This window comes from Silene latifolia, chromosome 5 (assembly GCF_048544455.1).
Source record: "Silene latifolia isolate original U9 population chromosome 5, ASM4854445v1, whole genome shotgun sequence".
Classification (NCBI taxonomy): Eukaryota; Viridiplantae; Streptophyta; class Magnoliopsida; order Caryophyllales; family Caryophyllaceae; genus Silene; species Silene latifolia.
In genome coordinates, this window is record NC_133530.1 from 9,678,824 (window position 1) to 9,702,465 (window position 23,642).

At 36.9% G+C, this 23,642-nt stretch overlaps 3 protein-coding genes across 3 annotated transcripts in view; 2 read left to right on the forward strand and 1 right to left on the reverse strand.

Moving 5' to 3' along the window:
* Positions 1–680: 680 nt before the first annotated feature.
* LOC141656664 (receptor-like protein EIX2) overlaps positions 681–23,642 on the forward strand; it is a 398,824-nt gene continuing 375,862 nt past the window's right edge. The window contains exons 1-3 of the mRNA XM_074463639.1: positions 681–4,336; positions 8,103–8,296; positions 8,408–8,565. Coding sequence (XP_074319740.1) covers positions 2,404–4,083 — 1,680 coding nt within the window. The 5' untranslated portion in view covers positions 681–2,403 and the 3' untranslated portion in view covers positions 4,084–4,336; positions 8,103–8,296; positions 8,408–8,565. The remainder of the gene's footprint in view (positions 4,337–8,102; positions 8,297–8,407; positions 8,566–23,642) is intronic.
* Positions 11,977–23,642, forward strand: part of LOC141656668 (receptor-like protein EIX1) — a 276,353-nt gene continuing 264,687 nt past the window's right edge. The window contains exon 1 of the mRNA XM_074463644.1: positions 11,977–12,763. Within this exon, the coding sequence (XP_074319745.1) occupies positions 11,989–12,763 (775 nt within the window). The 5' untranslated portion in view covers positions 11,977–11,988. The remainder of the gene's footprint in view (positions 12,764–23,642) is intronic.
* Positions 15,261–18,619, reverse strand: LOC141656665 (uncharacterized). The gene is made up of 3 exons (XM_074463640.1): positions 18,436–18,619; positions 18,198–18,263; positions 15,261–17,335 (listed from the first exon to the last, which is right to left on the reverse strand). Exon 3 carries the CDS (start codon positions 17,069–17,071, stop codon positions 15,419–15,421), a length of 1,653 nt encoding a protein of 550 aa, XP_074319741.1. The 5' UTR covers positions 17,072–17,335; positions 18,198–18,263; positions 18,436–18,619; the 3' UTR covers positions 15,261–15,418.

Consider the following 23,642-nt stretch of genomic DNA (forward strand, 5'->3'; position numbering starts at 1 on the left):
TCTAACTGATCCGTATCTGAAATAATTGGACTTGATCGATCCAATCCAAACTAATCCGACTCGTGCTCCACTCTGCATGCCCGTCACGGGAACTCATTATCTCTTAAATGCCGGAGTAGCTTTCTGGAAGGGTGAAGAAACAAACTATTGTTCCGGTGATGATGTAGCTAAGCTTAAGAAGGTACTCCACATTTTCCCCAATTACTTTTTATTTTGTTAATTGCCTGTTTAATTGATTAATCCTTCGTTTATTAATCAACCCAATTCAGTAAATTTGTTAATTGCCTGTTTAATTGATTAATCCTTCGTTTATTAATCAACCCAATTCAGCGATTTTACTGATTGCTGCAGCGAGCCCTTGCCTTAATTAATTTTACTCCTCCGACTCAATAGATTCTTTACGTTTTATTAAAATACTCCTCACAAATGAATAAAAGTGTAAAGAATGGAGTATGTTAGAGTCGGAGGTTGTAATTTCTTTTCCGCAAATTGTTGACTTTTATTATGCTTTAAAGCTTAAAGCAATATATAGCAGATTAGCAGTGATCAAACTTTTAACAAGTTTGTTGTCTGACCTGACATCGCTATCTTAATCCCCTATCTACTAAAAGATTAGGCGAACTTATTATTTTCCCGCCTAAAACTCTACTGCCTAGAATTCGGCCTAATTTTTTTTTGTTGTTGTTTAGTCTATTGATTTGTCAAGTACTAGCTTTTGACATTGTCAAGGTTGATTTATTGATCAGCTTTGGGTATTTTTAAGCATGTTTTACTTAGCTAGACATTTAACAATGACATTTATGTAAACCGTAGACTTTGACATTGACTTCGACCTTTGGGAACATGACACGGCGGTATTGTGTGGATGTTTCAAGTGCAACGTATGAAAGGGGGTGATTAGTAGACCAATTCTCTTACTGATTGTAACTGATATTTGTTCATCTTTCCAAGTTGATGGTTGTTTGTTTCTTCTTCATTTTTCGATAAATTTGCCAGTGTGCTTGCTTCATATATAGATTTCAAGTGCCCTTAAAAACACTTATATTTCCCTAAAAATGCTGGAAGTCCCTTCTATTCATGGAAGGCAGTATTTTTGCTTGCTCTTTCTGGTTGGAATGCTCCTGCATTTCTCAACTAACCCTTCCCTTAGCTCAAAACTTAACACGACAAGCTGTAATGAGAATGATAGAGCTTTTCTTTTCGACATGCTTCCAGAGTGCACAAGACTCTACAATAACTCCTTTTTACTTGACTGCTGCAATAGCCCCTGGCATTTCATGCAAGAACCTCACCGCGAATAATCGGCCTTGATCTACCTGTAATATTCGACTCTAATACATGTGGTGAGGAGTATATGGCCTTTCGAGAACCGTCACTGCCTTCATTAGATGAGTTGGCTAGCCTGCATATGGACTTGGATGTACTATCTTTCACTAAAGGATTCTCAAGTTTCATTCGTTCTTTCCCCAATTTAAGACATCTTTTTATCTTCTATTTCGAGGATCAAGGAACAATGATTCCTCAAGAACTCGGAAACCTTACAAGATTGGAAACCCTTGAGGTAAACCTTTATCAACCAATGTACACAAGTACACTTGAGGTAACCCTTTATAATACAATGTACGCAAGTACACTTAGCATGCTTTCGCGTCTCACTTCATTGAAGCGCCTAATTCTCAGTAGCATTACCCTCACTGAAGCCACAGATTGGTTCCATGTTGTGAGCAACCTACCTCACCTTGAGCACCTGGACTTGAGTGGATGCAGTCTCTCTAATGGTATACGTGACTCTCAACTCGATGTTAATTACTCCAAGTCGCTTGCGTACCTTGATCTTTCGTACAACAATCTTGAAATCTCGTCCGCTTTGTCTTGGATTTTCAATCATAGCTCTCTTGTTAGCTTATTCATATCTAACAACCTCTTAACCGGCCCAATTCCAAATAGTTTTAGAGGAATGACTTCTCTTTCACATCTGGATCTTTCTTACAACAGACTTGAAGGTCATCTCCCCAGTTCTTTGGGAGGTTGTTGCGGCTTACGTAGTTTGGATGTGTCCAGAAATCATCGCCTCCAGGGTGATCTTATAAGCATTTTTCGGTTGTTGTCCTGCACAAACGAGTCACTTACAACCCTCTCCATGCACAAGAACCTTTTCAGTGGTTCACTGCCTGATTTCACTATGTTTTCTAGCCTAAGTAAACTTAGACTCCATTCAAACAGGCTGAATGGTTCACTTCCCTCTTATTTTACGAGACCTTCAAGTCTTGCCATCTTTAATGTGCACAACAATCAACTAACTGGACCAATTCCTGATCTTTCTGTATTTAGGTGTTGAAAGTGTTGCAACTTCAAAACAACAAATTAAATGGTAGTGTGCATCCAGGCCTAGGACGGCTTTCGATGCTCAGACACTTGGATATTTCTTCAAACTCACTAAAAGGCGATCTTGGTATTAGCCATCTCGCAAATCTTTCTAGCTTGCGTTACTTTGATATCTCCTTAAACTCATTGACCTTAAGCGTGGGCTCTAGTTGGGTTCCTCCATTTCATTTGGACACTATAGGTCTTGCTTCTTGTGGCTTAGGTTCTCGGTTTCCAGAATGGCTTAGAACACAAACTAATTATTCTAGGTTGGATTTGTCAAATACAGGGATTTCCGACACAATTCCATTTTGGTTTTGGAACCTTTCTTCAGCTGCTACTTTTATCATTCTCTCCCATAATAGACTTCACGGTAAATTGCCTACAGATTTCCCATTTGTGTTTGACATGAATCCTGCCATAGACTTGAGCTTTAACTTTCTTGAAGGAACCATCCCATCTTTTTTCAGTAATGCAGGATATTTGAATCTCTCAAGAAATAGTTTCTCTGGTCCTGTTTCTTTTCTATGTCAAAGTTCCTTTGGGCTCGGTATCGACCTCTCACATAACAACTTGTCAGGCGAGCTTCCCGATTGTTGGTCTGAGTCTGGGTTTATTTCTGTTTTGGATTTATCAAATAACAGCTTTTCGGGACAGATTCCTAGCTCACTGGCTAATCTATCTTATTTACAGAGTTTGCATTTGAGAAATAACAAGTTTTCTGGGAAGCTACCTTTGTCACTGTGTAACTTAACTTATTTGTCATATTTAGATCTTGGAGACAACTTGTTTTACGGAGAGATACCGGGATGTTTGGGGCATACACTAAAAAAACTGGCTGTTCTCAGTCTTCGAAACAATTCTATCTCTGGAAGCATACCTCCACAACTCTGCAATCCCTCTATCCAAATTCTTGATTTATCTATGAATAGTGTCTCTGGTGTCATACCACAATGCTTATGCATGCTTCAAGCAATGTCACAGCTAAAGAGCCTGCCTATTGTTAGGTATGATTACAATGGTACATTTTCAACCATCGGCGCCACCCCGTACAAAGACTATATCTCCCTTGTACTGAAAGGATACTTGTACAATGATGCGAATCATCTGGAACTTGTTAAAAGCTTGGATCTTTCCGGCAACAATTTAGGAGGGGGGATTCCGGGTGAAATTTCATGCCTGACAGGGTTGATTTCTCTGAACTTTTCAGGAAACAATTTAACTGGGTCAATCACTTCCAAGATAGGTAGCTTGAAGTCTCTTGAGTCCCTGGATTTCTCGAATAACCATCTTTCTGGAGCGATCCCTTCAACCATTGCAGACTTGAATTTCTTAGGGACTTTGAGCTTGGCAAACAACAACTTTTCAGGAAGAATTCCGTCAGGAACTCAGATTCAAGGCTTCGATGCGTCTGCATTTGCAGGGAATCCTGGGCTTTGTGGTGAACCACTTCCAAATAAGTGTCCTGGTGATGGAGACGGAAAAGGATCTAGCATAAATGAAATTGATCATAAACGCAAAGACAATGCATTTGATCTAGGGTTATACATCAGTATTGCACTGGGTTTTATAACCGGTTTTTGGGCGTTTTGTGGTGTGCTGGTGGTAAAAAGATCCTGGAGGATTGCCTATTTTCGTGCCTGGATTCATGCTTATGACAAGCTTTACGTGGTGGTTACTCTCATGTTGGTCCGAATTCGAAGACGATACTTAGCGTGATAGCAGTATCAATATGCACGCACTTGTATCCCATTTTGGTTCTTGTAGCGTGCATCCCAGCCTAGGTCAGCTTTTGGCTTGTAGTTCAGTCTAGCTTTGTAATGTTTTCATGGAAGTATGGAGTACGGTTTGTAATGTTTCTTCACATCTGAAATAATACATGTTTGAAAGGCTTGTTGGGATAATATGGAATTTGGGAATTTGTTTCTTGGTCTATATCCTGATGTTGGAACATTATTTAGCTAGCATTTTGGTCTATATCCTGATGTTTTCGATCTATCAAATAACAGCTTTTCGGGACAGCTTCCTAGCTCACTGGCTAATCTATCTTACTTGCAGAGTTTGCATTTGAGAAATAACAAGTTTTCAGGGAAGCTACCTTTGTCATTGTGTAACGTAACATTTTTGTTATATTTAGATCTTGGAGACAATTTGTTTTCCGGAGAGATACCAGGATGTTTAGGGCATGCACTAAATAATCTGGTTGTTCTCAGTCTTCGAAACAATTCTATATCTGGAAGCATACCTCCACAACTCTGCCATCCCTCTATCCAAATCCTTGATTTATCTACGAATAATATCTCTGGTGTCATACCAAAATGCTTATGCAAGCTTCAAGCAATGACTCAGAAAAAGAGCCTTCCTATTGTTATGAATGATACTAATCGGACATTTTCAACCATCGGTGTCCCACACAAAGATTATATCTCCCTTGTACTGAAAGGATACTTGTACAATGATGCTAATCATCTGGAACTTGTGAAAAGCTTGGATCTTTCGGGTAACAATTTAAGAGGGAGCATTCCAGGTGAAATTTCATGCCTAACAGGGTTGATTTCCCTGAACTTTTCCGGAAACAATCTAAGTGGGTCTATTACTTCCAAGATAGGTAGGTTGAAGTCTTTAGAGTCCTTGGATTTATCAAATAACCATCTTTCTGGAGCAATCCCTTCAACCATTTCAGACTTGAATTTTCTAGGGACTTTGAGTTTGGTAAACAACAACTTTTCCGGAAGAATTCCAACAGAACTCGTATTCAAGGCTTCAATGCTTCGCATTTGCTTTGGAATCCTGGGCTTTGTGGTGAACCACTCCCTAATAAGTGTCCTAAATGGAGACAGAAAAGGATCTAGCATAAATAAAGATGATCAGAACCCCAGAGACAATGCATTTGATTTGGGGTTATACATCAGTGTTGCACTGGGTTTTATTACCGGCTTTTGGGCGTTTTGTGGTGTACTGGTACTAAAAAGATCCTGGAGGATTGCCTACTTTCGTGTCTGGATTCATGTTTATGACAAGCTTTACGTGCTGGTTACTCTCATGTTGGTTCGAATTCGAAGACGATACTTAGCTTGATAGTACTATCTTATCCGCGTCCATCTCTACTAGTTTTTGGCTTTTCGTCTGTCTAACTTTGTAATGTTATTATGGAAATATGGAACCTGTATGTTGCTTCAAATAAACATCAGTAAATATTTGAAAGGCTTGTTGTGATTATATGGATTTTATTTCTTGGTCTATTAATACCTGATTACCTGTGATAGTGTGATCTTGATTTTCTGAGGTAGGTAATATTTTTCAATCTTCGTGTTTTTTACTTTTTGGTGTAAAACTAGTTTTTGAACCCGTGCCAACACGGGTTATCATCAAAAATCGCATTTTAAAACTAAATAAATTATTGTAATGTAATTGTTTTCATCTAAATTTATAAAAGGAAATGTTATTTGCTACACACATATTAGAAAATCTCACACACTTCTTCCGACTTTGGCCTTCATTCAGTAAGGATCCTCTGTCCCACTATTGTGTCTCATTGTGTGTGCCACTCCACTTACCTTTTGACACATCACTTGTTGCAAAATAAAATATTGCAATAATTATGTTAATTTGTTGATGTGTTAGAAGGTGATTGGAGTGGCACACACATTGGGATACCAAATGGGACAGAAGATCCCCACTCCCTCTCATTTGTTACACAAATGACAAAATAGGAAAGGAAAAAAAAAACTTAATCATCACCCTCCTTAACCCCGACCATCCCTCCCAGCCCCCTCTCTAACCCCTAAACATCTCGTCCTCCCACGCCTCAACCCCCGACCAAACTTTCCCTCCCATTCACAGCCATCGTCCTAAACCCACCGCAACATCAACCCTCCCTTTGAATCTTCCGCCACACGCGCCCACCCCATGCGACATGCTACTTTTTCGACCACCCTTCCCCCGCGAGTTCAACGACCACCTACAACCATCATAACTACTCTCGTCAAGTCTATATATGTAATAATATATTTCGATCAATAGTAGAATTTTATTGCATCAGTGAGAAGTAAAGTATATATCTTTAATGATAGAAATGGGCAAATACACAAAGTGGATAAAGTAGGGTCTTAGTGTATTATTTTTTTAAAAATTACTAAATACGGAGTATGCTTTAATATTATATATATATATCGTTTCGTAAACTAAATTATGCATTAATAGGGTGTGTTAATGACTCGCCATTTTTTCTCCCCTAATCATTGACCTAAAAATGATCCGATCAGAATAACCTGACCCGCTTGACCCAAAAATGACCTGACTGACATACTCGAAAGCGATCTAAAACCCAAAAGGATTTACTTGACCCGAACTAACCCATTTGCCAGGTCTATGCCTAATCCACTTATTCCAAAAGTGTTTGTCTTCTTTCTAAAATTAGTAAGGAAAAAAATGTTAGCGTCCAATATGGCCCATAGATAGTTAGCTAACTATTATCTCCAACACAATAAAGTTCATCTACTTTTTTAAATCCACCCAATATAGAAGAAGAGAAAATAAATTTGAATGGAGAGATTAGTATGATGAGTATTACCCTATGTTAAATGTCATTTGCTTTTATGTACTTCACCCACTATTGTTAATTAAGATTATTATCTTTTTTTTTCTATTAATTTAATTTTGAAAAGTTATAAAATTAACTTACAAATTGGCGTTTGAACTTGTTTCTTTGAGTTCGTAAATCACAATTTGTAAAGCATTTATTCGTCTGCAAACAAATTTCATCTAATATGAACGATTGAGCTTGAAGAGTTCAATCCAAAAAAAAAACATGAAACGCCAATTAACTCTTATCTAGATAGGATAATCACGATAATATGTTAGCAACATTTTTCGTTTCTCCACCAAACGATAATCTAATGTGGTCAGGTCCTATTAAACTTAATATAGACCGTTTAAGAACTCAATATCATATAAGATTATGCTCTTATATATTTCAAGAGGTATTCGAATAAAGTGCAATACAAAAAAAAATGCTTTGGGAAACCAACTAATTTTAAACAATATTGTATTAATTATCTGGTTATATGGGTACGTCTCATGATAATTTTTTTAAGACAGTTTCATTTGAAAATCCGACTATGGTTTATTGTTATACGGAGTATTACAATCTATTTCGTTCTCACAACATTAGAAATTGTTTCATAAAATTTTCTTACCTTCATATTAGTTTGTAATATTACCAAATACCAGATAATGTATTCTATCGTATTTGTCTATTTGATCAAATGTTATCTTACAAATTTTTTTAATAGGTGCACTTTGCAGTTTGCAAGCTAACCAAGCATGATAATTGCTATGCTCTGATCTATTGCTTAGTGGATATACTCGTTAAAAAATTAGGTGACAAAAAGTCTAGAAGCATTAAAACAGGAACATTGATTACGGTTATTTTCCAAGAAAACTAAATAATTGAGCAAGAATTACGGGAAATTTTGCTACAACTTGCCATAAATATAATTGATCTACTGCTCAAATTTAGAGAAAAAAAAAGCAACACGAATTTTGAAATATAGTGGTCAAAACCTAATTGAACGTCGTTTCCATTTTTAAGCAAGGATGGTCAGATCATTTCATGATCTTTTGAAATCTTTGATTTGGCAGCCATACATAATAAGATGACACGTGGCCATTTCATTGTAATTTTGACATGTGGCAAGCGGTTTCGACTTTAATATAATATATGATGAGCCACGAAGGCATTACCTGTGATAATGTCCATTATACTCCAACTTAACCACTAAGCTAAGACATCTTCGGTTTTTTTTTTTTTTTGCATAAGTAATGTGTTGTCTCATTCAATGACATTTCAATGGCATGCAGGTGAATAATCACACTTTCTAACTGCTCTGTTTTTCCTGCCTGGAAGAGTGGAAGTTGAAGATATAATTTGGTATTTTCTCTCAATTTTTACATTACACTGATAAATTTACAACCCGCGAGCCTTATCTTTGATAGTTTAAATTAGATCTGGTTTAACAGAAGGTTTAAATCATGTCTGTAGGGCCATGAACAAATATTTTGATCAAGTTACTTCATCACCATCAATACAAATCCAAACTAATCTGATTGGATCCCGATCCGACTAACCCGTTTTCCGGTTCTAATTTTCAACTTTTATGTCCGGAGTAAGCTTTCTCAAAGGGTGAAGCTAAGCTTAAGGTACTTCACATTTACCCCAAACTTTTATTATTGTAATAATTTCCTTTCTCCGCAATTTTTCAACCTTATGATTTATGATTTCCTTACCCCACTACTTTTTTCTTCTGTTAATTGCCTGTATAGTGTATAATTTATAAATTCTTCACTTGATCGACCTAGTTCAGCGATTTCACTGATTGGCGTGATTGCTGCAGTGAGCCTTGCCATAATCAGGGAAGAAATTATATTAATTTCTTTTTGCGCAAAGTGTAGATTTTTATTATGCCTTTACGCTTAGAGCAATTGCAGATTTGCAGTGGTCGAACTTTTAACAACCTTACTAATATAACAAACTCAAACTGTACAAAATACAAACTAATGTGGTTGGTTATATCAAAAAATTTATATTCCCGGACAAATTCCTTAACTTTGAAATTAGGTCGTAACTCGTAAGTTTGAATTCCTTCTTCCTCTTGTATTTTATGATTTCTACTGGTTAGGAAGTATAATCCCGTAGTAAAGAGGGTGTACCTAGGTTTTTTTTTTTTTGTTTGTTTTTTTTTTCTTTTCTTTTTTCATATTTTACCGTCCTAAATTATCGGACATTGAAAAGAAAAAGAAAGAAAACTATCCTTAAAAATTAGCATGTCAATTTTGGACCTCAAATATTAGCTTCTGACATTGTCAATGTTGGTTTATTAGTTTATAAGTTTATTGATCACAAATTAGCTTTGTTGGGTAGCAATGACATTTAATTACATCGTGGACTTTGACCTTGACTTTAACCTTTTGGGAAGATGATGTGGCGGGATTGTGTTGTTGTTCCAAGTGCAACGTATGAAAGGGGGGATTAAAGTAGACCAAGTCTCTTACACCATGGCCTTATTTGAAATGATGAATGAAGTCAGTCAAGTAGTGGCGTGGCGTAGAGGTCTAAGGCTGGATCCTTGAATATACGGATATAGTAAACTTCGTGATTATTGGCATATCCAAATTTTGTCGTTAGAAGGTGAAAATTTTCAGGGTTAGCATAAATGTAGATCATCAGAATCCCAAACACCATGCATTTGATCTAGGGTTATACATCAGTATTGCACTGGGTTTTATAACAGGCTTTTGGGCGTTTTGCGGTGTGCTGGTGTTAAAAAGATCCTAGAGGGTTGCCTACTTTCGTGCCTGGATTCACGCTTATGATAAGCTTTACGTGCTGGTTACTCCCATGTTGGTCCGAACTCGAAGGCATCACTTAGCGTGATAGCACTATCAATATCCGCATCTATCTATTTTCGCTTTTGGCTTGTAGGCGGTCTAGCTTTGTAATGTTTTCATGAAAATATGTAACTATAATGTTACTTTACATCTAAATCAATAAACTTTCGAAAGGCTTCTTGGGATTTTGTGTTTTGTTATTTGGTCTATATCCCGATGCGAGCATTATTCAGATTAGCATTTTGGCATGAGATATTATACCCGTGATAGTGTGATCTGTGATTTGCCGAGCATTATTCAAAGATTTTCTCTTTTTTTGTTTACTTTACTTACGCAGTAAATAATCACACTTGCATGCTAGGCTCTAAATTTATCCAAATTTCGGGAAATTTAAGATGAACTTCCTTGATCATTTGTTTACGTTTTTATTCTTTGTGAGAGATATTTTAATCAAATATAAATACGTGATTGAGATGAAAGGAGTACTTTGGTTATTTCTCTCCACTTTTACATCAAACTGATTAATTTACAGTCCGCAACATATCTCTTGTAATTCCTTATTATATCTCTGTTTGAGACTTGATCATGAAATTAAGCATTGTACTATTAATGCCATCAAAATTTGTTACTCTCATATTTTGCAAATCTATAATTGTAGTTTACATTTTGCAATATTTAAGTAATTTCTTTTGAAATCCATAATATATACTCCCTTCGTCGTATTTATTTATTTAGTTTTGTATCCATAATCTAACTCGTGTTTTTTTAATTGTCAAAATGACTAATACTAACTTTTTTGGAATTCAACTTAGTGATGCAAGTATTTATCATTATCTTTCTTTACAAAGACCATATTGTTACGATTTAATTAATGCAGCAACAAAAAAAAATAGGAAAATGTGGACAGTGTTAGTGCATAAAGCTTTGAAAAACACAAGTTAAATACAAAGAGTTTTGAAAGGACAAAAATAAGCAAAAATTGAGTATTATAGGTATCGAACTAGCGCCTAACATCCTATCCCATAACCAGTGACAACCTTATGGCAGCACATTTTACAAACTACACTACTCCATTTTGCTGAATGTCTAATGAACTATAATTTTTTAACTCTGAAAATGGGTTGGGCTGTAGCCCATACAGCCAGTAGCTGATCCGCCTCTAGTTACGAGTATATTGTATAAAAACAAATCCATCCCGACTGTATTTTTATTTGTCAGGTCACCTTGTCTGATTATATTTTGTGAGATTGTTGTGTGTTATTTTCCAAATCAAATCCATCCTTTGTCCATAGCTAATCCAATGAATGTACATTGTAACCTTTTAGTGAATGTACATGTAACATCTTGTGACATTGAACCAAACTTGTGTTGGATAATTGACTTTGACCTTTGGGGAAGATGACGCGGCGGGATTGGGTGGATGTTTCAAGTGCAACGTATGGAAGGGGCCAAGGGGGTTGATTGAGTAGAAAAAAATGTGTGTTACAAATGCGGTAGTGCCGTTCAGTGCCATGGCCTTTTGAAATGATGGGTCAAGTCAGTCAACTGCACTTCACTGATTTCTTTATCTCTTAACTGTTCATCTTTCCAAGTTGATGGTTATTTGTTTCTTCTTCATTTTTTTTATAAATGGCCTTAAGAACACTTGTTGCAAATAATCATCTCTCACAATACTTATATATTATTATATTTCCTTAGAAAATGCTGGAAATCCCTTATATTCATGGAAGGCAGTATTTTTGCTTGCTCTTTCTGGTTGGAATGCTCCTGCATTTCTCAACTAACCCTTGTTTTAGCTCAAAGCTTAACACGACAGGGTGTAATGAGAATGATAGAAAGTTTCTTCTCGAAATGCTTCCAGAGTGCACGAGACGCTACAATTACTCCCTTTTCCTTGACTGCTGCAACTGGCCTGGCATTTCATGCAGTAACCTCACTGGCAGAATAATCGGCCTTCATCTGTCTATGTCTCTGATATTCGAATCTAATTTATGTGGTGACGCATTATCTCTGGTCTTACGAGAACCTTCACCGCTTTCGGTAGATAACTTGGTTATCCTGCTGCTGGACTTGGATGTAGTATCTTTCACTAAAGGATTCCCAAGTTTCATTCGATCTTTCACCAATTTAAGATATCTTTTTCTCGACTATTTCGAGTTTCAAGGAATGGCGATTCCTCAAGAACTTGGAAACCTTACAAGACTGGAAACACTTGAGGTAACCCTTTACAACTCAATGTACGCAAGTTCACTTAGCATGCTTTCACGTCTCACTTCATTAAAGCGCCTAGTTCTCAATAGTGTTGGTCTCAGTGAAGCCACAGATTGGCTCCAGGTTGTGAGCAACCTACCTCACCTTGAGCATCTGGACTTGAGAGAATGCTATCTCCCTAATGTTATACGTCACTCTCAACTCAATGCTAATTCTTCCAAGTCACTTGCGTACCTTGATCTTTCGTACAACTATCTTGAATCCTTGTCTAGTTGGTCTTGGATTTTCAATCATAGCTCTCTCATCAGCTTGTTCATATCTAACAATCAGTTAAATGGCTCAATTCCAAATAGATTCAGAGAAATGCATTCACTTGCACATCTTGACCTTTCTCATAATAGACTTGAAGGTCGGCTTCCCGGTTCTTTGGGAAGTTGTTGTGGTTTACGTAGCTTGGATGTGTCCCGAAATCATCATCTCCAGGGTGATCTTTCTAGCATCTTCCTGTCCTTAACTTGCGCAAATGAGTCACTTACAGTCATCTCCTTACACAAGAACCTTTTCAGTGGCTCACTTCCCGATTTCACTATGTTTTTCCGCCTAAATAAACTTAGTGTCCACTCAAACAGGCTGAATGGTTCACTTCCCTCTTCTTTTAAGAGACCTTTAAGTCTCTCCATATTTGTTGTGGACAACAATCAACTAACTGGACCTATTCCTGATCTTTCTGTATTTAGGTCTTTGAAAGTGTTGCAACTTCAAAACAACAGATTGAATGGTAGCGTGCATCCCAGCCTAGGTCAGCTTTCGTTGCTCAGACACTTGGATATTTCTTCCAACTCATTAGAAGGCAATCTTAGTATTAGCCATCTCGCAAATCTGTCTAGCTTACGTTACTTTGATATTTCCTTTAACTCATTGACCTTGGACGTGGGCTCTAGTTGGGTTCCTCCATTTCATTTGGACACTATAGGTCTTGCTTCTTGTGGCTTAGGTTCTCGGTTTCCAGGATGGCTTAGAACGCAAACTAACTATTCTAGGTTGGATTTGTCAAATACCGGGATTTCAGACACAATTCCGTTTTGGTTCTGGAACCTTTCTTCAACTGCTACTTTTGTCATTCTCTCTCATAATCGACTTCACGGTGAATTGCCTACAGATTTCCCATTTGTGTTTGACTTGAGTCTTGCCATAGACTTGAGCTTTAACTTTCTTGAAGGAAGCATCCCATCTTTTTTCAGTAAAGCAGGATATTTGAATCTCTCAAGAAATAGTTTCTCTGGTCATGTTTCCTTTTTGTGTCAAAATCAGGATTTAGCGCTCGCTATAGACCTGTCACATAACAACCTATCAGGTGAGCTGCCTGGTTGCTGGTCTGTGTACTCGTTCACATCTATTTTCGATCTATCAAATAACAGCTTTTCGGGACAGCTTCCTAGTTCACTGGCTAATCTATCTTTCTTACAGAGTTTGCATTTGAGAAATAACAAGTTTTCAGGGAAGCTGCCTCTGTCCTTGTGTAAGTTAACTCTGTTGTCATATTTAGATCTTGGAGACAACTTGTTTTCCGGAGAGATACCGGGATGCTTGGGGCATAAACTAAAAAAATTGGTTGTTCTCAGTCTTCGAAACAATTCCATCTCTGAAAGCATACCTCCACAACTCTGCCATCCCTCTATCCAAATTCTTGATTTATCTATGAATAATATCTCTGGTGTCATACCACAATGCTTATGCAAGCTTCAAGCAATGACTCAGAAAAAGAGCCTTCCTATTGTTATCACTAATTCTAATGAGGCATTTTCAACCATCGGCGGCACCCCGTACAAAGACTATATCTCCCTTGTACTGAAAGGATACTTGTACAATGATGCTAATCATCTGGAACTTTTGAAAAGCTTGGATCTTTCGGGTAACAATTTAAGAGGGAGCATTCCAGGTGAAATTTCATGCCTGACAGGGTTGATTTCTCTGAACTTTTCAGGAAACAATCTTAGTGGGTCAATCACTTCCAAGATAGGTAGCTTGAAGTCTCTCGAGTCCCTGGATTTCTCGAATAACCATCTTTCTGGAGCGATCCCTTCAACCATTGCAGACTTGAATTTCTTAGGGACTTTGAGCTTGGCAAACAACAACTTTTCAGGAAGAATTCCGTCAGGAACTCAGATTCAAGGTTTCAATGCCTCTGCATTTGCTGGGAATCCTGGGCTTTGTGGTGAACCACTTCTGAATAAGTGTCCTGGTGATGGAGACGGAAAAGGATCTAGCATAAATGAAATTCATCATAAACGCAAAGACAATGCATTTGATCTAGGGTTATACATCAGTATTGCACTGGGTTTTATAACCGGCTTTTGGGCGTTTTGTGGTGTGCTGGTGTTGAAAAGATCCTGGAGGATTGCCTATTTTCGTGCCTGGATTCATGCTTATGACAAGCTTTACGTGGTGGTTACTCTCATGTTGGTCCGAATTCAAAGGCGATACTTAGCGTGATAGCACTATCAATATCCGCTTCTATCTTGTTCCGCTTTTGGCTTGTAGTCGGTCTAGCTTTGTAATGTTTTCATGAAAATATGCAACTATAATGTTATTTTACATCTAAATCAATAAACGTTCGAACGGCTTGTATGTTTGTTATTGTTTGTATAATATGGAATATCGTATTTTGTTTCTTGATCTATATCCTGATGCAGAGCATTATTCAGTTTAGCATTTTGGCATGAGACATTATACCTGTGATCTGTGATTTTCTGAGTTTGGTAATATTCTTCATGTTTTGATTCCTGTTATGGACAATTTTCTGCTGTTTTGTTTATTGCAGAAATTATTTGTCTCATTCACTGACATTTTAACAGGTAAATAATCACACCTGCTAGGATCTAAATTTATCCAGCTCGGTAAATTCAAGATGTACTACTTCCGTCTTCATCATTTGTTTACCTTTTTATTCTTTGTGAAAGATATTTTAGTCAAATATAAGCAAATAATTGAGACGGAGGGAGTACTTCGGTAATTTCTCTCCACTTTTACATCAAACTGATTAATTTGCAGTCCTCAACAGTATCTTTGATGAGTTTTGTTTGAGACTTGGCCTTGAAATTAAGCATTAGTCTATTAATGCCATCAAAATAACCTTTTAAACTTTGCCTGATACCGACTCTGCTGTGAATCGATGCCACGGCCAAAATTTCACTGTGGAGTACCATGTTATGCAGTCGGAGCGTACAACAAAAATGTGGATTATAATCTGTTCCATCTATAAAACAAGCTTTGATTTAAGTAAATGTTTACATGTGTTTTATAAAAATACAGATGCCAATAAAAATAACTTGATTAACAGATAGAAACATGTCACTAAACTGGAAATTAAGATCAGACTATTAGAGCTAAGTAGCTAACCCCAGCGTCGAGCATCGAACCTTGAACAGAGAAGCACCAATTATCATCTGACTGATCAGTTCCCTCTTAGCATGGCCATGAGAGCTCCTCCATGCACCCTCCCTTCAGGTAGAGATGCCGAGTATGAGGATTCCCCGGTTGTGCTTATTAGGGGACCATCTTTAGGAAGCGCAGTCTCGAGCGCCATCATGTCATGTTCATAACCCCAATAAGCGAAACCATTCCAGTGACTCGAGTTTCCTTCTACAATGTCATCATTTGCTGGTTTAATAAGGGTTTCAGTAGCGGTTTCTTTTATGTTCAGGCCAACAGTCCCATTACCATGGACTCGCTTGTCTTGGACTTGAGCAGCATGAGCAACACAGAACCCGGTTTTCCCTCTAGCAAACTTATCGCAGTGCTCAACGCTGCCATCTTCACCTAGGCTTGACCCTGGCTGGCCCCACAAGCAACGCATCCCTCCGCCATGCGCCTTGCAGAAATCAGTCCGTCCTTGTGCACTCTTTCCACATCCTTCAAACTTGCACCTCTTTCCGCCACCATGACGCACACAAAACTCTGTTCTGCCTCTAGCACTCTTGGTGCATCCAAGTGTCTTACACCTCTTACCACCACCATGTGACACGCAAAACAAGGTCCCACCATGGACGCTCTTGGTGCACACCCCGCCTCCCTGGTAAGTACATCGCTTACCACCACCATGACGTTTACATAACAAGGTGCTTCCTTCGGCACCCTTAGTGCACTCAGGAAAGATGCACCGCTTTCCACCACCATGGGCCTTACATAATTTAGTACTCCCTTGAGAACCTTTAGTACAGTGAGGATACTCGCACCGTCTTCCACCTCCATGAGCAATGCAAAGACCAGAAACACCCTCTGCACTCCTGGTACAATTTTCCAGCTTGCACCTCTTACCACCACCATGACGGATGCAAAGACCGGATTTTCCCCTAGCTGCACGAGTACAACCTTCCAAATAGGTACACCGTCTTCCACCTCCATGTGCAATGCATAGATTGGTTCGTCCACCAGCACTTTTGCTACACCCTAAATGTTCACACCTTCTACCACCACCATGAGCCTTGCAAAAGTCTGTCTTACCCTCTGCTCCTTTCTGACAGTCCGACCTTTGACATCTACGCCCACCACCATGAGAAATACAGCGACCTGACGCTCCTCTTGCAACTTTTCGACAGCCAGGAAACTGGCAAGTCTTAACCTTGTTTCTTCGTTCCTGTTCCGAAACTGAAGTCCCAGGATCATTTATTTCTACAAGAGAAACCAGGCCTCCTTGTTTCCATTTCGATGATGTAGATCCCTCGTCTACAAATTGTTCGATGCCAACACTAGTGAGATCAGATTCTACACTCCCAGTTAACAAGCTTAACTCAAGATCAACCCTCAGCTTCTCATTTCCATCTTCGATTTCCGTCCTAGACTGTTTTATGTCATTACATGGCCTCTTAGTTCCTAGACTTAGATTTAAGTCCAAAGAAAGAGTTTCAAGCATTCCGGGATCAGAAAGGTTTGAACTTCTTGAATAACCCAAATCAAGATCCAAAGAAATTTCATTCAACTTTCGTTTGCTAGATCCTCCTTCATACAGCTCAGGAACCACGCCAACAAAGCCGGATGAATTCAGGCGTAAGGAAGTCTCCGTGAAACAGCTCAAGCCAACATCCATTCTACATGAGGAGTCATCCATCTTGTTTTATTCGAAATATATGTATCGTCTAACTAATATCTGTATTAACATAATTGTATGTATATACAAGAGAGCAGCAACATTAATTGTTACAGATCATGCAACTGCACCATACTCCACCACTGACGAACCCTGATGTATCTTTGCGATCCATGATGATAGTCACTTGTACGAAAATTAATCTCAGGATGGAAAAGAAATTCAAATGTATATCAGCAGCAACTCATCAAATTCTTGCTTGCAAACATCTGAAAATATTCGATTCTGTTAACCAATAAATCAGCAAGTTTTATATTAGGAGTCGGTCTTGAAATTGTTCTTGTTGATTTTTACAGTTTGCAAGAGCATTTTATATGATTCTCTTATTGAAGAGAATGCGAAAATTGGAATAACGAATGCAAAAACCAAATCTTTAAACAAAAGGCAGCACATTTGTGATCATGTCTTCAGCTATTTCGAACCGCATCAAGCATTATACAAAAGCAAAAGGCACAAATTACAGATCCTAAATTGAATTACAGAAACTTAAAATGAAGATTTCATGAACAATTTAAGTTAATTAGTTTAGTGTCAAAAGTAGCACGAGTCAAGTTCCATGGCAAGAACAATAATACTTGGGGCCGTCAAACAATAGTTCAAATCAAATGTCTCATTTTCGTGCTTAATCTTATTTCCGACCTCTTTCTCTTTTTAGCACATCATTATATTGACGATGCTATAAAAAGAGGAAAAGGTCAGCACACGAGATGAGACAGAGGATATGGTCCACTTAAATACGAGCAACAATTCTATTGTACCACGGCAGTTTCTATATTTTTTTGGCAAAAAAATGTCCACTTTGAAAAAAAAAAAAATTTAGTCCTAAAAAGCGGTTACTACTTGCCCAAAATTGGTCACTATAAAGTGGTCAAATCTTTCTCGTCGCATGAGTACAAACAAATGAAAAGAATGTAAGATAATAAATAAATACTTAAATAATAAATGAACGAGCACATGGATTGAAAAAAATTAAAAGCACAAAGAAACGGCTGAGACAAACAAGTAACGAAAACGTAAAGAAATGAACGAGACAGAATGCAAAATGGGAAATTAGCACGACAAACAAAACGGAGGAACAAAATCTTACCCAAACAAAAGATAAATCAAATTGAAGCTGCTGCACAGTTGACAGTGATGACTGATGACAGACACCCTGTTAAAGCAAGTATACTTGAATTAAGTACAGTTCAAAGATTTGGGAGAGTGAATAAATAAGAAAATGATTGACGGGTCTAAAAATAGGATATACCGAATCGGGTAAAAAGGACAAATTGAATAACAAAAACAAAGAGGAATGAATGTGGTGCAGAAAAGTGGCAGTATACCTGATGTATCTGGACTATCAATTTTTAAAAAAATATAAAATTAGAGAAAATAAATGATATTTTTTTTTTAAAGAGAGAAAAATAAATGAAAATAGAGAAAGGGGAAATAATAGCGGCAGCGGCGGCGGTTGTTGAGACTTGAGAATGTGAGAAGAGAAGTGTGTGTGGGGGTGTGATTAAATACGAGGATATAAAGGTTGAGTAAGGAAAGTACGTCTGTCATTGCTTGGATAATTTGCGATTCTTTTCCTTTTCCGTTTCTTCTTTTTTCTGTGTCTATCTATGGGCCCAACGTACCTTCTCTTTTGCTACCAAAAACCAAGCGTGGTGATTATTGTGTGGAGCCATTAGAGTTGGCCAGTCTGACTCGAGTCCGAGCAAACCCGATTTAATAAAGCTCGAGAATTTTGCGACCTGGCCCGATCAGATGGCGATCCGTAATCTGACAAGACCCGATAATCAGTGACCCGAACCCGACTCAGACCCGACCCAATTTTGACCCGATTAAATTGATGATATGACAATTATTAAGCTTAATATTAATCAAAATGAAAGTGATTTAATGCTTAAATTTATACGTTTGACTTAATAATTATGTAACTAAACCAAATAATGGTTAAAAACTAAATTTAATAGTCGAAGCAATGCGAGAAAATAACCGGGCCCGATTATGAGCCGACGACCGAACCGATACATCATTTGACCCGATAACGACCCGAACTGAATATAACTCAACCCAGCTGACCCGATTGCCACTTTTAACAGCAACTAGCAAGTCTTGTTTGTGATTGTCATAAATGTGTTCTGTCTATTACTTTCGTTTTTTAACACAAATTTTATTATATAACCGTCTTACGTGCGAAGAAAAATTGTGACCACTTTTGGACAATAGTGACCACTTTTTATGACTAAAAAATGAATATTTTTTTTCCAAGGTCGTCATTATATACCGTAAGGTGGTCATTATTTATAAAAAATGGTCACATTTTACTAGAAAAATACGGAAAAAGGTCACAAAAGAGATTTGTTGTCTTTTTTAACATTATTTGTAACAATTTGTAAGTCTTGTTTGTGATTGACATTGATAGATGAACCATCTCAACCAAAATCTTAAGGTGATGGTTGAAGCCCAACTATTATAAATATTCCTATTACGCTTCCTCACTCAAATGCTCGTTGGGCTTGAAGAGTGGTTAGTTGTGCACCGGCTCCCCGTACCTTGTGCTGGGTTTCCACTTCGAGTTTTTGAGGAGTTTTGAGGTTGCCAGGATTTGAACCCGTGATCTTCGGTTACACTGGCTCTGATACCATGATAGATGAACCATCTCAACCAAAACCTTTGACATAAGTATGGAGAGTTAAAGGTTATTCTATATTTTTCTTTTTAATCCTCCTTTGATTTTTTTCTTATTCATGTGCGAATAGATGTCTATTAAGTGGATTTCTTTTGATTTTTTTACCAAATGAGCAAGATATACTATGATATCTCACTTTTATAAGACACAAAAAAATGGAAACATATGTGAAAAGGAAACGCTAATGAGGGTGTGTGACTAGCTAGGTAGCACGGACACTCCTCCTAACTAGCCGTCCCGTGTCCGACACCGTGTCCGACACTCGGACACCCGATACTCGTCGGACACACACCTAAACATGTTATAGTTTACACGAGGAATAAATTCTCAAAAAAGATTGATTAAAAGATTTGTTTGGGTGCGAAATTAGAATTAGTTATAGTTAAGGTCGAATTTTACCTTCAGTTACCTAAATTTAGTATCAAATACACTAAATTTAGAATCAAATACATTACAATAATAAAATCATACGTTATTTATAACCATAAAATATTTTTTTTATTAAATTTAAATAGCGTGTCCCGTGTCCTAAATTTCATGGGATGCCGTATCACGTGTCCGTGTCGTGTCCGTGTCCGTGTCCGTGTCCGTGTCCGTTTTGGTGCTACCTAGGTGACTAGAGGTTTAAAAAGAGAGAATGCGCTCATTTAAAAAAGGGATTACAATGCACAAGACAATTGTTTTAGATACTAGTTTAGCTCCCGCGCAATAAATTTGCGGTATTTATATTTTATAGAATTATTAATATAGGCCCGTGTAATATATGCACAATATTTATAGAGTTTTACTTTTTAGTGTATTATTTATAGAATTTAAATTGACAATTCACTTATTTTTCATGTTTCTCCTTAATATTTTTTTTTTTGAAACCTCTCCTTAATGTATTTTTGATTAGAGAAATAAATAAAAATTTAAATTGTAAGGAATAATAAAATTAGTATTTTTTTAACCAATAAACTAATGATGTTAATTTAGAAATATTTACTAATAACATATTTTTTTAGCTGCTATTTTTTATCATAAAAAGTCAATGAATTTTAACAAATATTTACTAATAACATACTTGTATTTTTTAGCTGCAACTTCTTATCATAAAAAGTCAATAAATTTTTATTAATAAGTTCTTTAACAATAGAATTTTCTTATCTTGAAAAGATCGGAGATAAATTTGTTCAGAATGTGAAATATTATATGTTATAAATATTTAAATACAAAAGATTATATCCATTTATAACTTATCATGTTCACATCTATATTATATGCTAAAAATACCAAACACTATTCTAGGCAATATGTTTTGTTACGAGATATCGGGATATTCGAGATATCTACGGTATCGTGATATATCGTAGAGAATAATATTGATATTATATCATATATTGTTTCCGTTAATAGGAGATCCTAGATTTAGTTTCGAGTCTATATATACGATACCTATCGATTGTATTGAGACACGGACGAACTATTATCAATAATACAACGATTATCTTTATGAATTCCTCCCCTCTCTAATTCTAACATGTTTAGGCGGGAAAAATTGGGGTTTCGCCTATTCATTTAGTAAATACAGGATTGAGACAATTGTTTTAGATAATTTTTTTGGTGTAAATCGGGTCTTCACGCTCGATAACAGTGTATAATCCACTCGTCGCTCGTACTCTCACGAAGAAGTAAACAGCTGACCAAAAAGTTTGTTCCATTTCCATGTATAAGGATCGAACCTTGACCTCATTGTTAAGGGATGAGGTGAACAACCACCACACCAAACACATTTGAGTAGATATGACTTTTGTTTAATTCAGGTTCATTTACACATAATGCTAGTCCCTTTAGTAACTATTTGATGTACGGAGAACCAACTAAAACACTAACCGATTTTTTGTGGTTAAGCAATGTCAAGATACGTTTTCAATTTAGAGATTAAATACGGTCGTCATCGGTTATTAGCTGACTTTGAAAACGGTTGATTGAGGCCGCCGGTACAAGGCTTAGAAGGCTGCCAAGGACATAAAAGTATTAAAAAGGATCACAAATTTTCAATTACTCAAGATTGACCCAAGTTCTTTTAGGTCAGCCATGTAAGGATAATTACTATTACATGAATTTCATGTGTGACGCATTACAAGTTTATGATCGAGAAATATAACCATTTTATGATAAAAGGAAATTATTATCTGATAAATGTAAGGTTTTGTGGATGGTTACTCTTTATCATAAAATGATCATATTTTCTTCGTCCCAGCTTGTAACCCGTCATAAACTAGGTAGCACAGACACTCCTCTTAACCAGCCGTTCTGTGTATGATACTGTGTCGAACACCGAAACTCGTGGGACACTCGACTAATAAATGTGTCGAACTGTCGGGCACCTATAAACTGCGTCTAATTTTCTTCATTTATTTGGGCACATGTCCATAGTATTTGGACACGTCTAGGACATGTGTTCATGGTATTGCACATATTTTAGACACACTTTCAAACGAAATCAAGTTGAGCGTTGTTTTATGGTGGAGAAATGAGTTGAACTGGTGGTAAATGATGTTATTTAGAGGACAAAATAGATGTGGAAAGAGATTTATTAGAAGATGAGTTTGAGTGGGAAATGAAAATGAGTTTTACCCAAATTCAAGTTTTACTTTCACTTGCCTAAATTTAATATCAAATATTTTTATAAAAATAAAATTGTACATTTATAAGTATTTTTATTGAATTTAAATAATATGTCCCGTGTTCTAAATTTCATTGAATATCATGTCACGTGTCCGTTTTCTATCCATATTCATATCAAAATCCATTTTGGTGCTACCTAGACGAGTAGACGGTCACTTTTAAGTTTAGCACACGGCCAAGGCAACAAAGCGGTGTTTACAACAGCCCAAAATACAAGCACGTATCAAATTGGGCCCAAACACAATAGAAATTCAATTATTCAACCCGCCTGCTAAAGGTCGTCGACAATTTACTAATTATCGTCGACAATTTTAATGAACTTCCAAAACTACCCCTCCCTCACACTCCCCCTTATATTTTTTCCGTCTTGTTTTGTTTTCGTAAAAAAATAATTAATAATTACTAATAAACCCCGTTCGGGGATAGTTCGTTTTATTTTAATTTTTTAATTTATTGAAACTTATTTTAATTAGCGATTATCGATCCACGCACCCAAAACTAATTTAAGACGGAAATTAATAATTCTTTTTAAAAAAAAAAAAATTGTTGAAAAAGGGCCTGGATGAAGAAATTTTTCGTCCAGACCATGGTTCGGACAAAGAAATTTTCCGTCCAGACCATGGTCCAGACAAAAATATTTTTCGTCCAGACCCAGGTCCAGACGAAAAATATTTTCGTCCGGAAAAAAAAAAAAAAAAATTAAAAAATTTTTTTTTTTTTAAAAAAAAAAAAAAAAAAAAAATCCGGACGAAAATATTTTTCGCCTGGGACTGGTCTGACGAAAATATTTTCCGTCCTGGACTGGTCCGACGAAAAAATTTTTTGTCTGGACCATGGTCTGGACGAAAATTTTCTTTGTCCGGACCTTGGTCTGGACGAAAATGTTTTTCGTCCGGAATTTTTTTTTTTTTTTTGAAAAAAAAAATTATTTTCTGACTTAGATTAATTTTTGGTGCGGTAATCGATAATCGCTAAGTTCTTGTTCATGTTGTTAATTACAAATCCCGCTTTTTTTTTTTTTTTGAAAAACCGTCTTTTTTTTTTTGTTTGAAAGATTTTAGTGAGACGTTAGTGAGACGGAAATTGACTTGTGTTTTAGTGAGACGGAAATTGCATTTTAGTGAGACGGAGATGGAGTTATGTTATGGAGGGCAAACTTGGAAATTTACATTAATTGTCGAC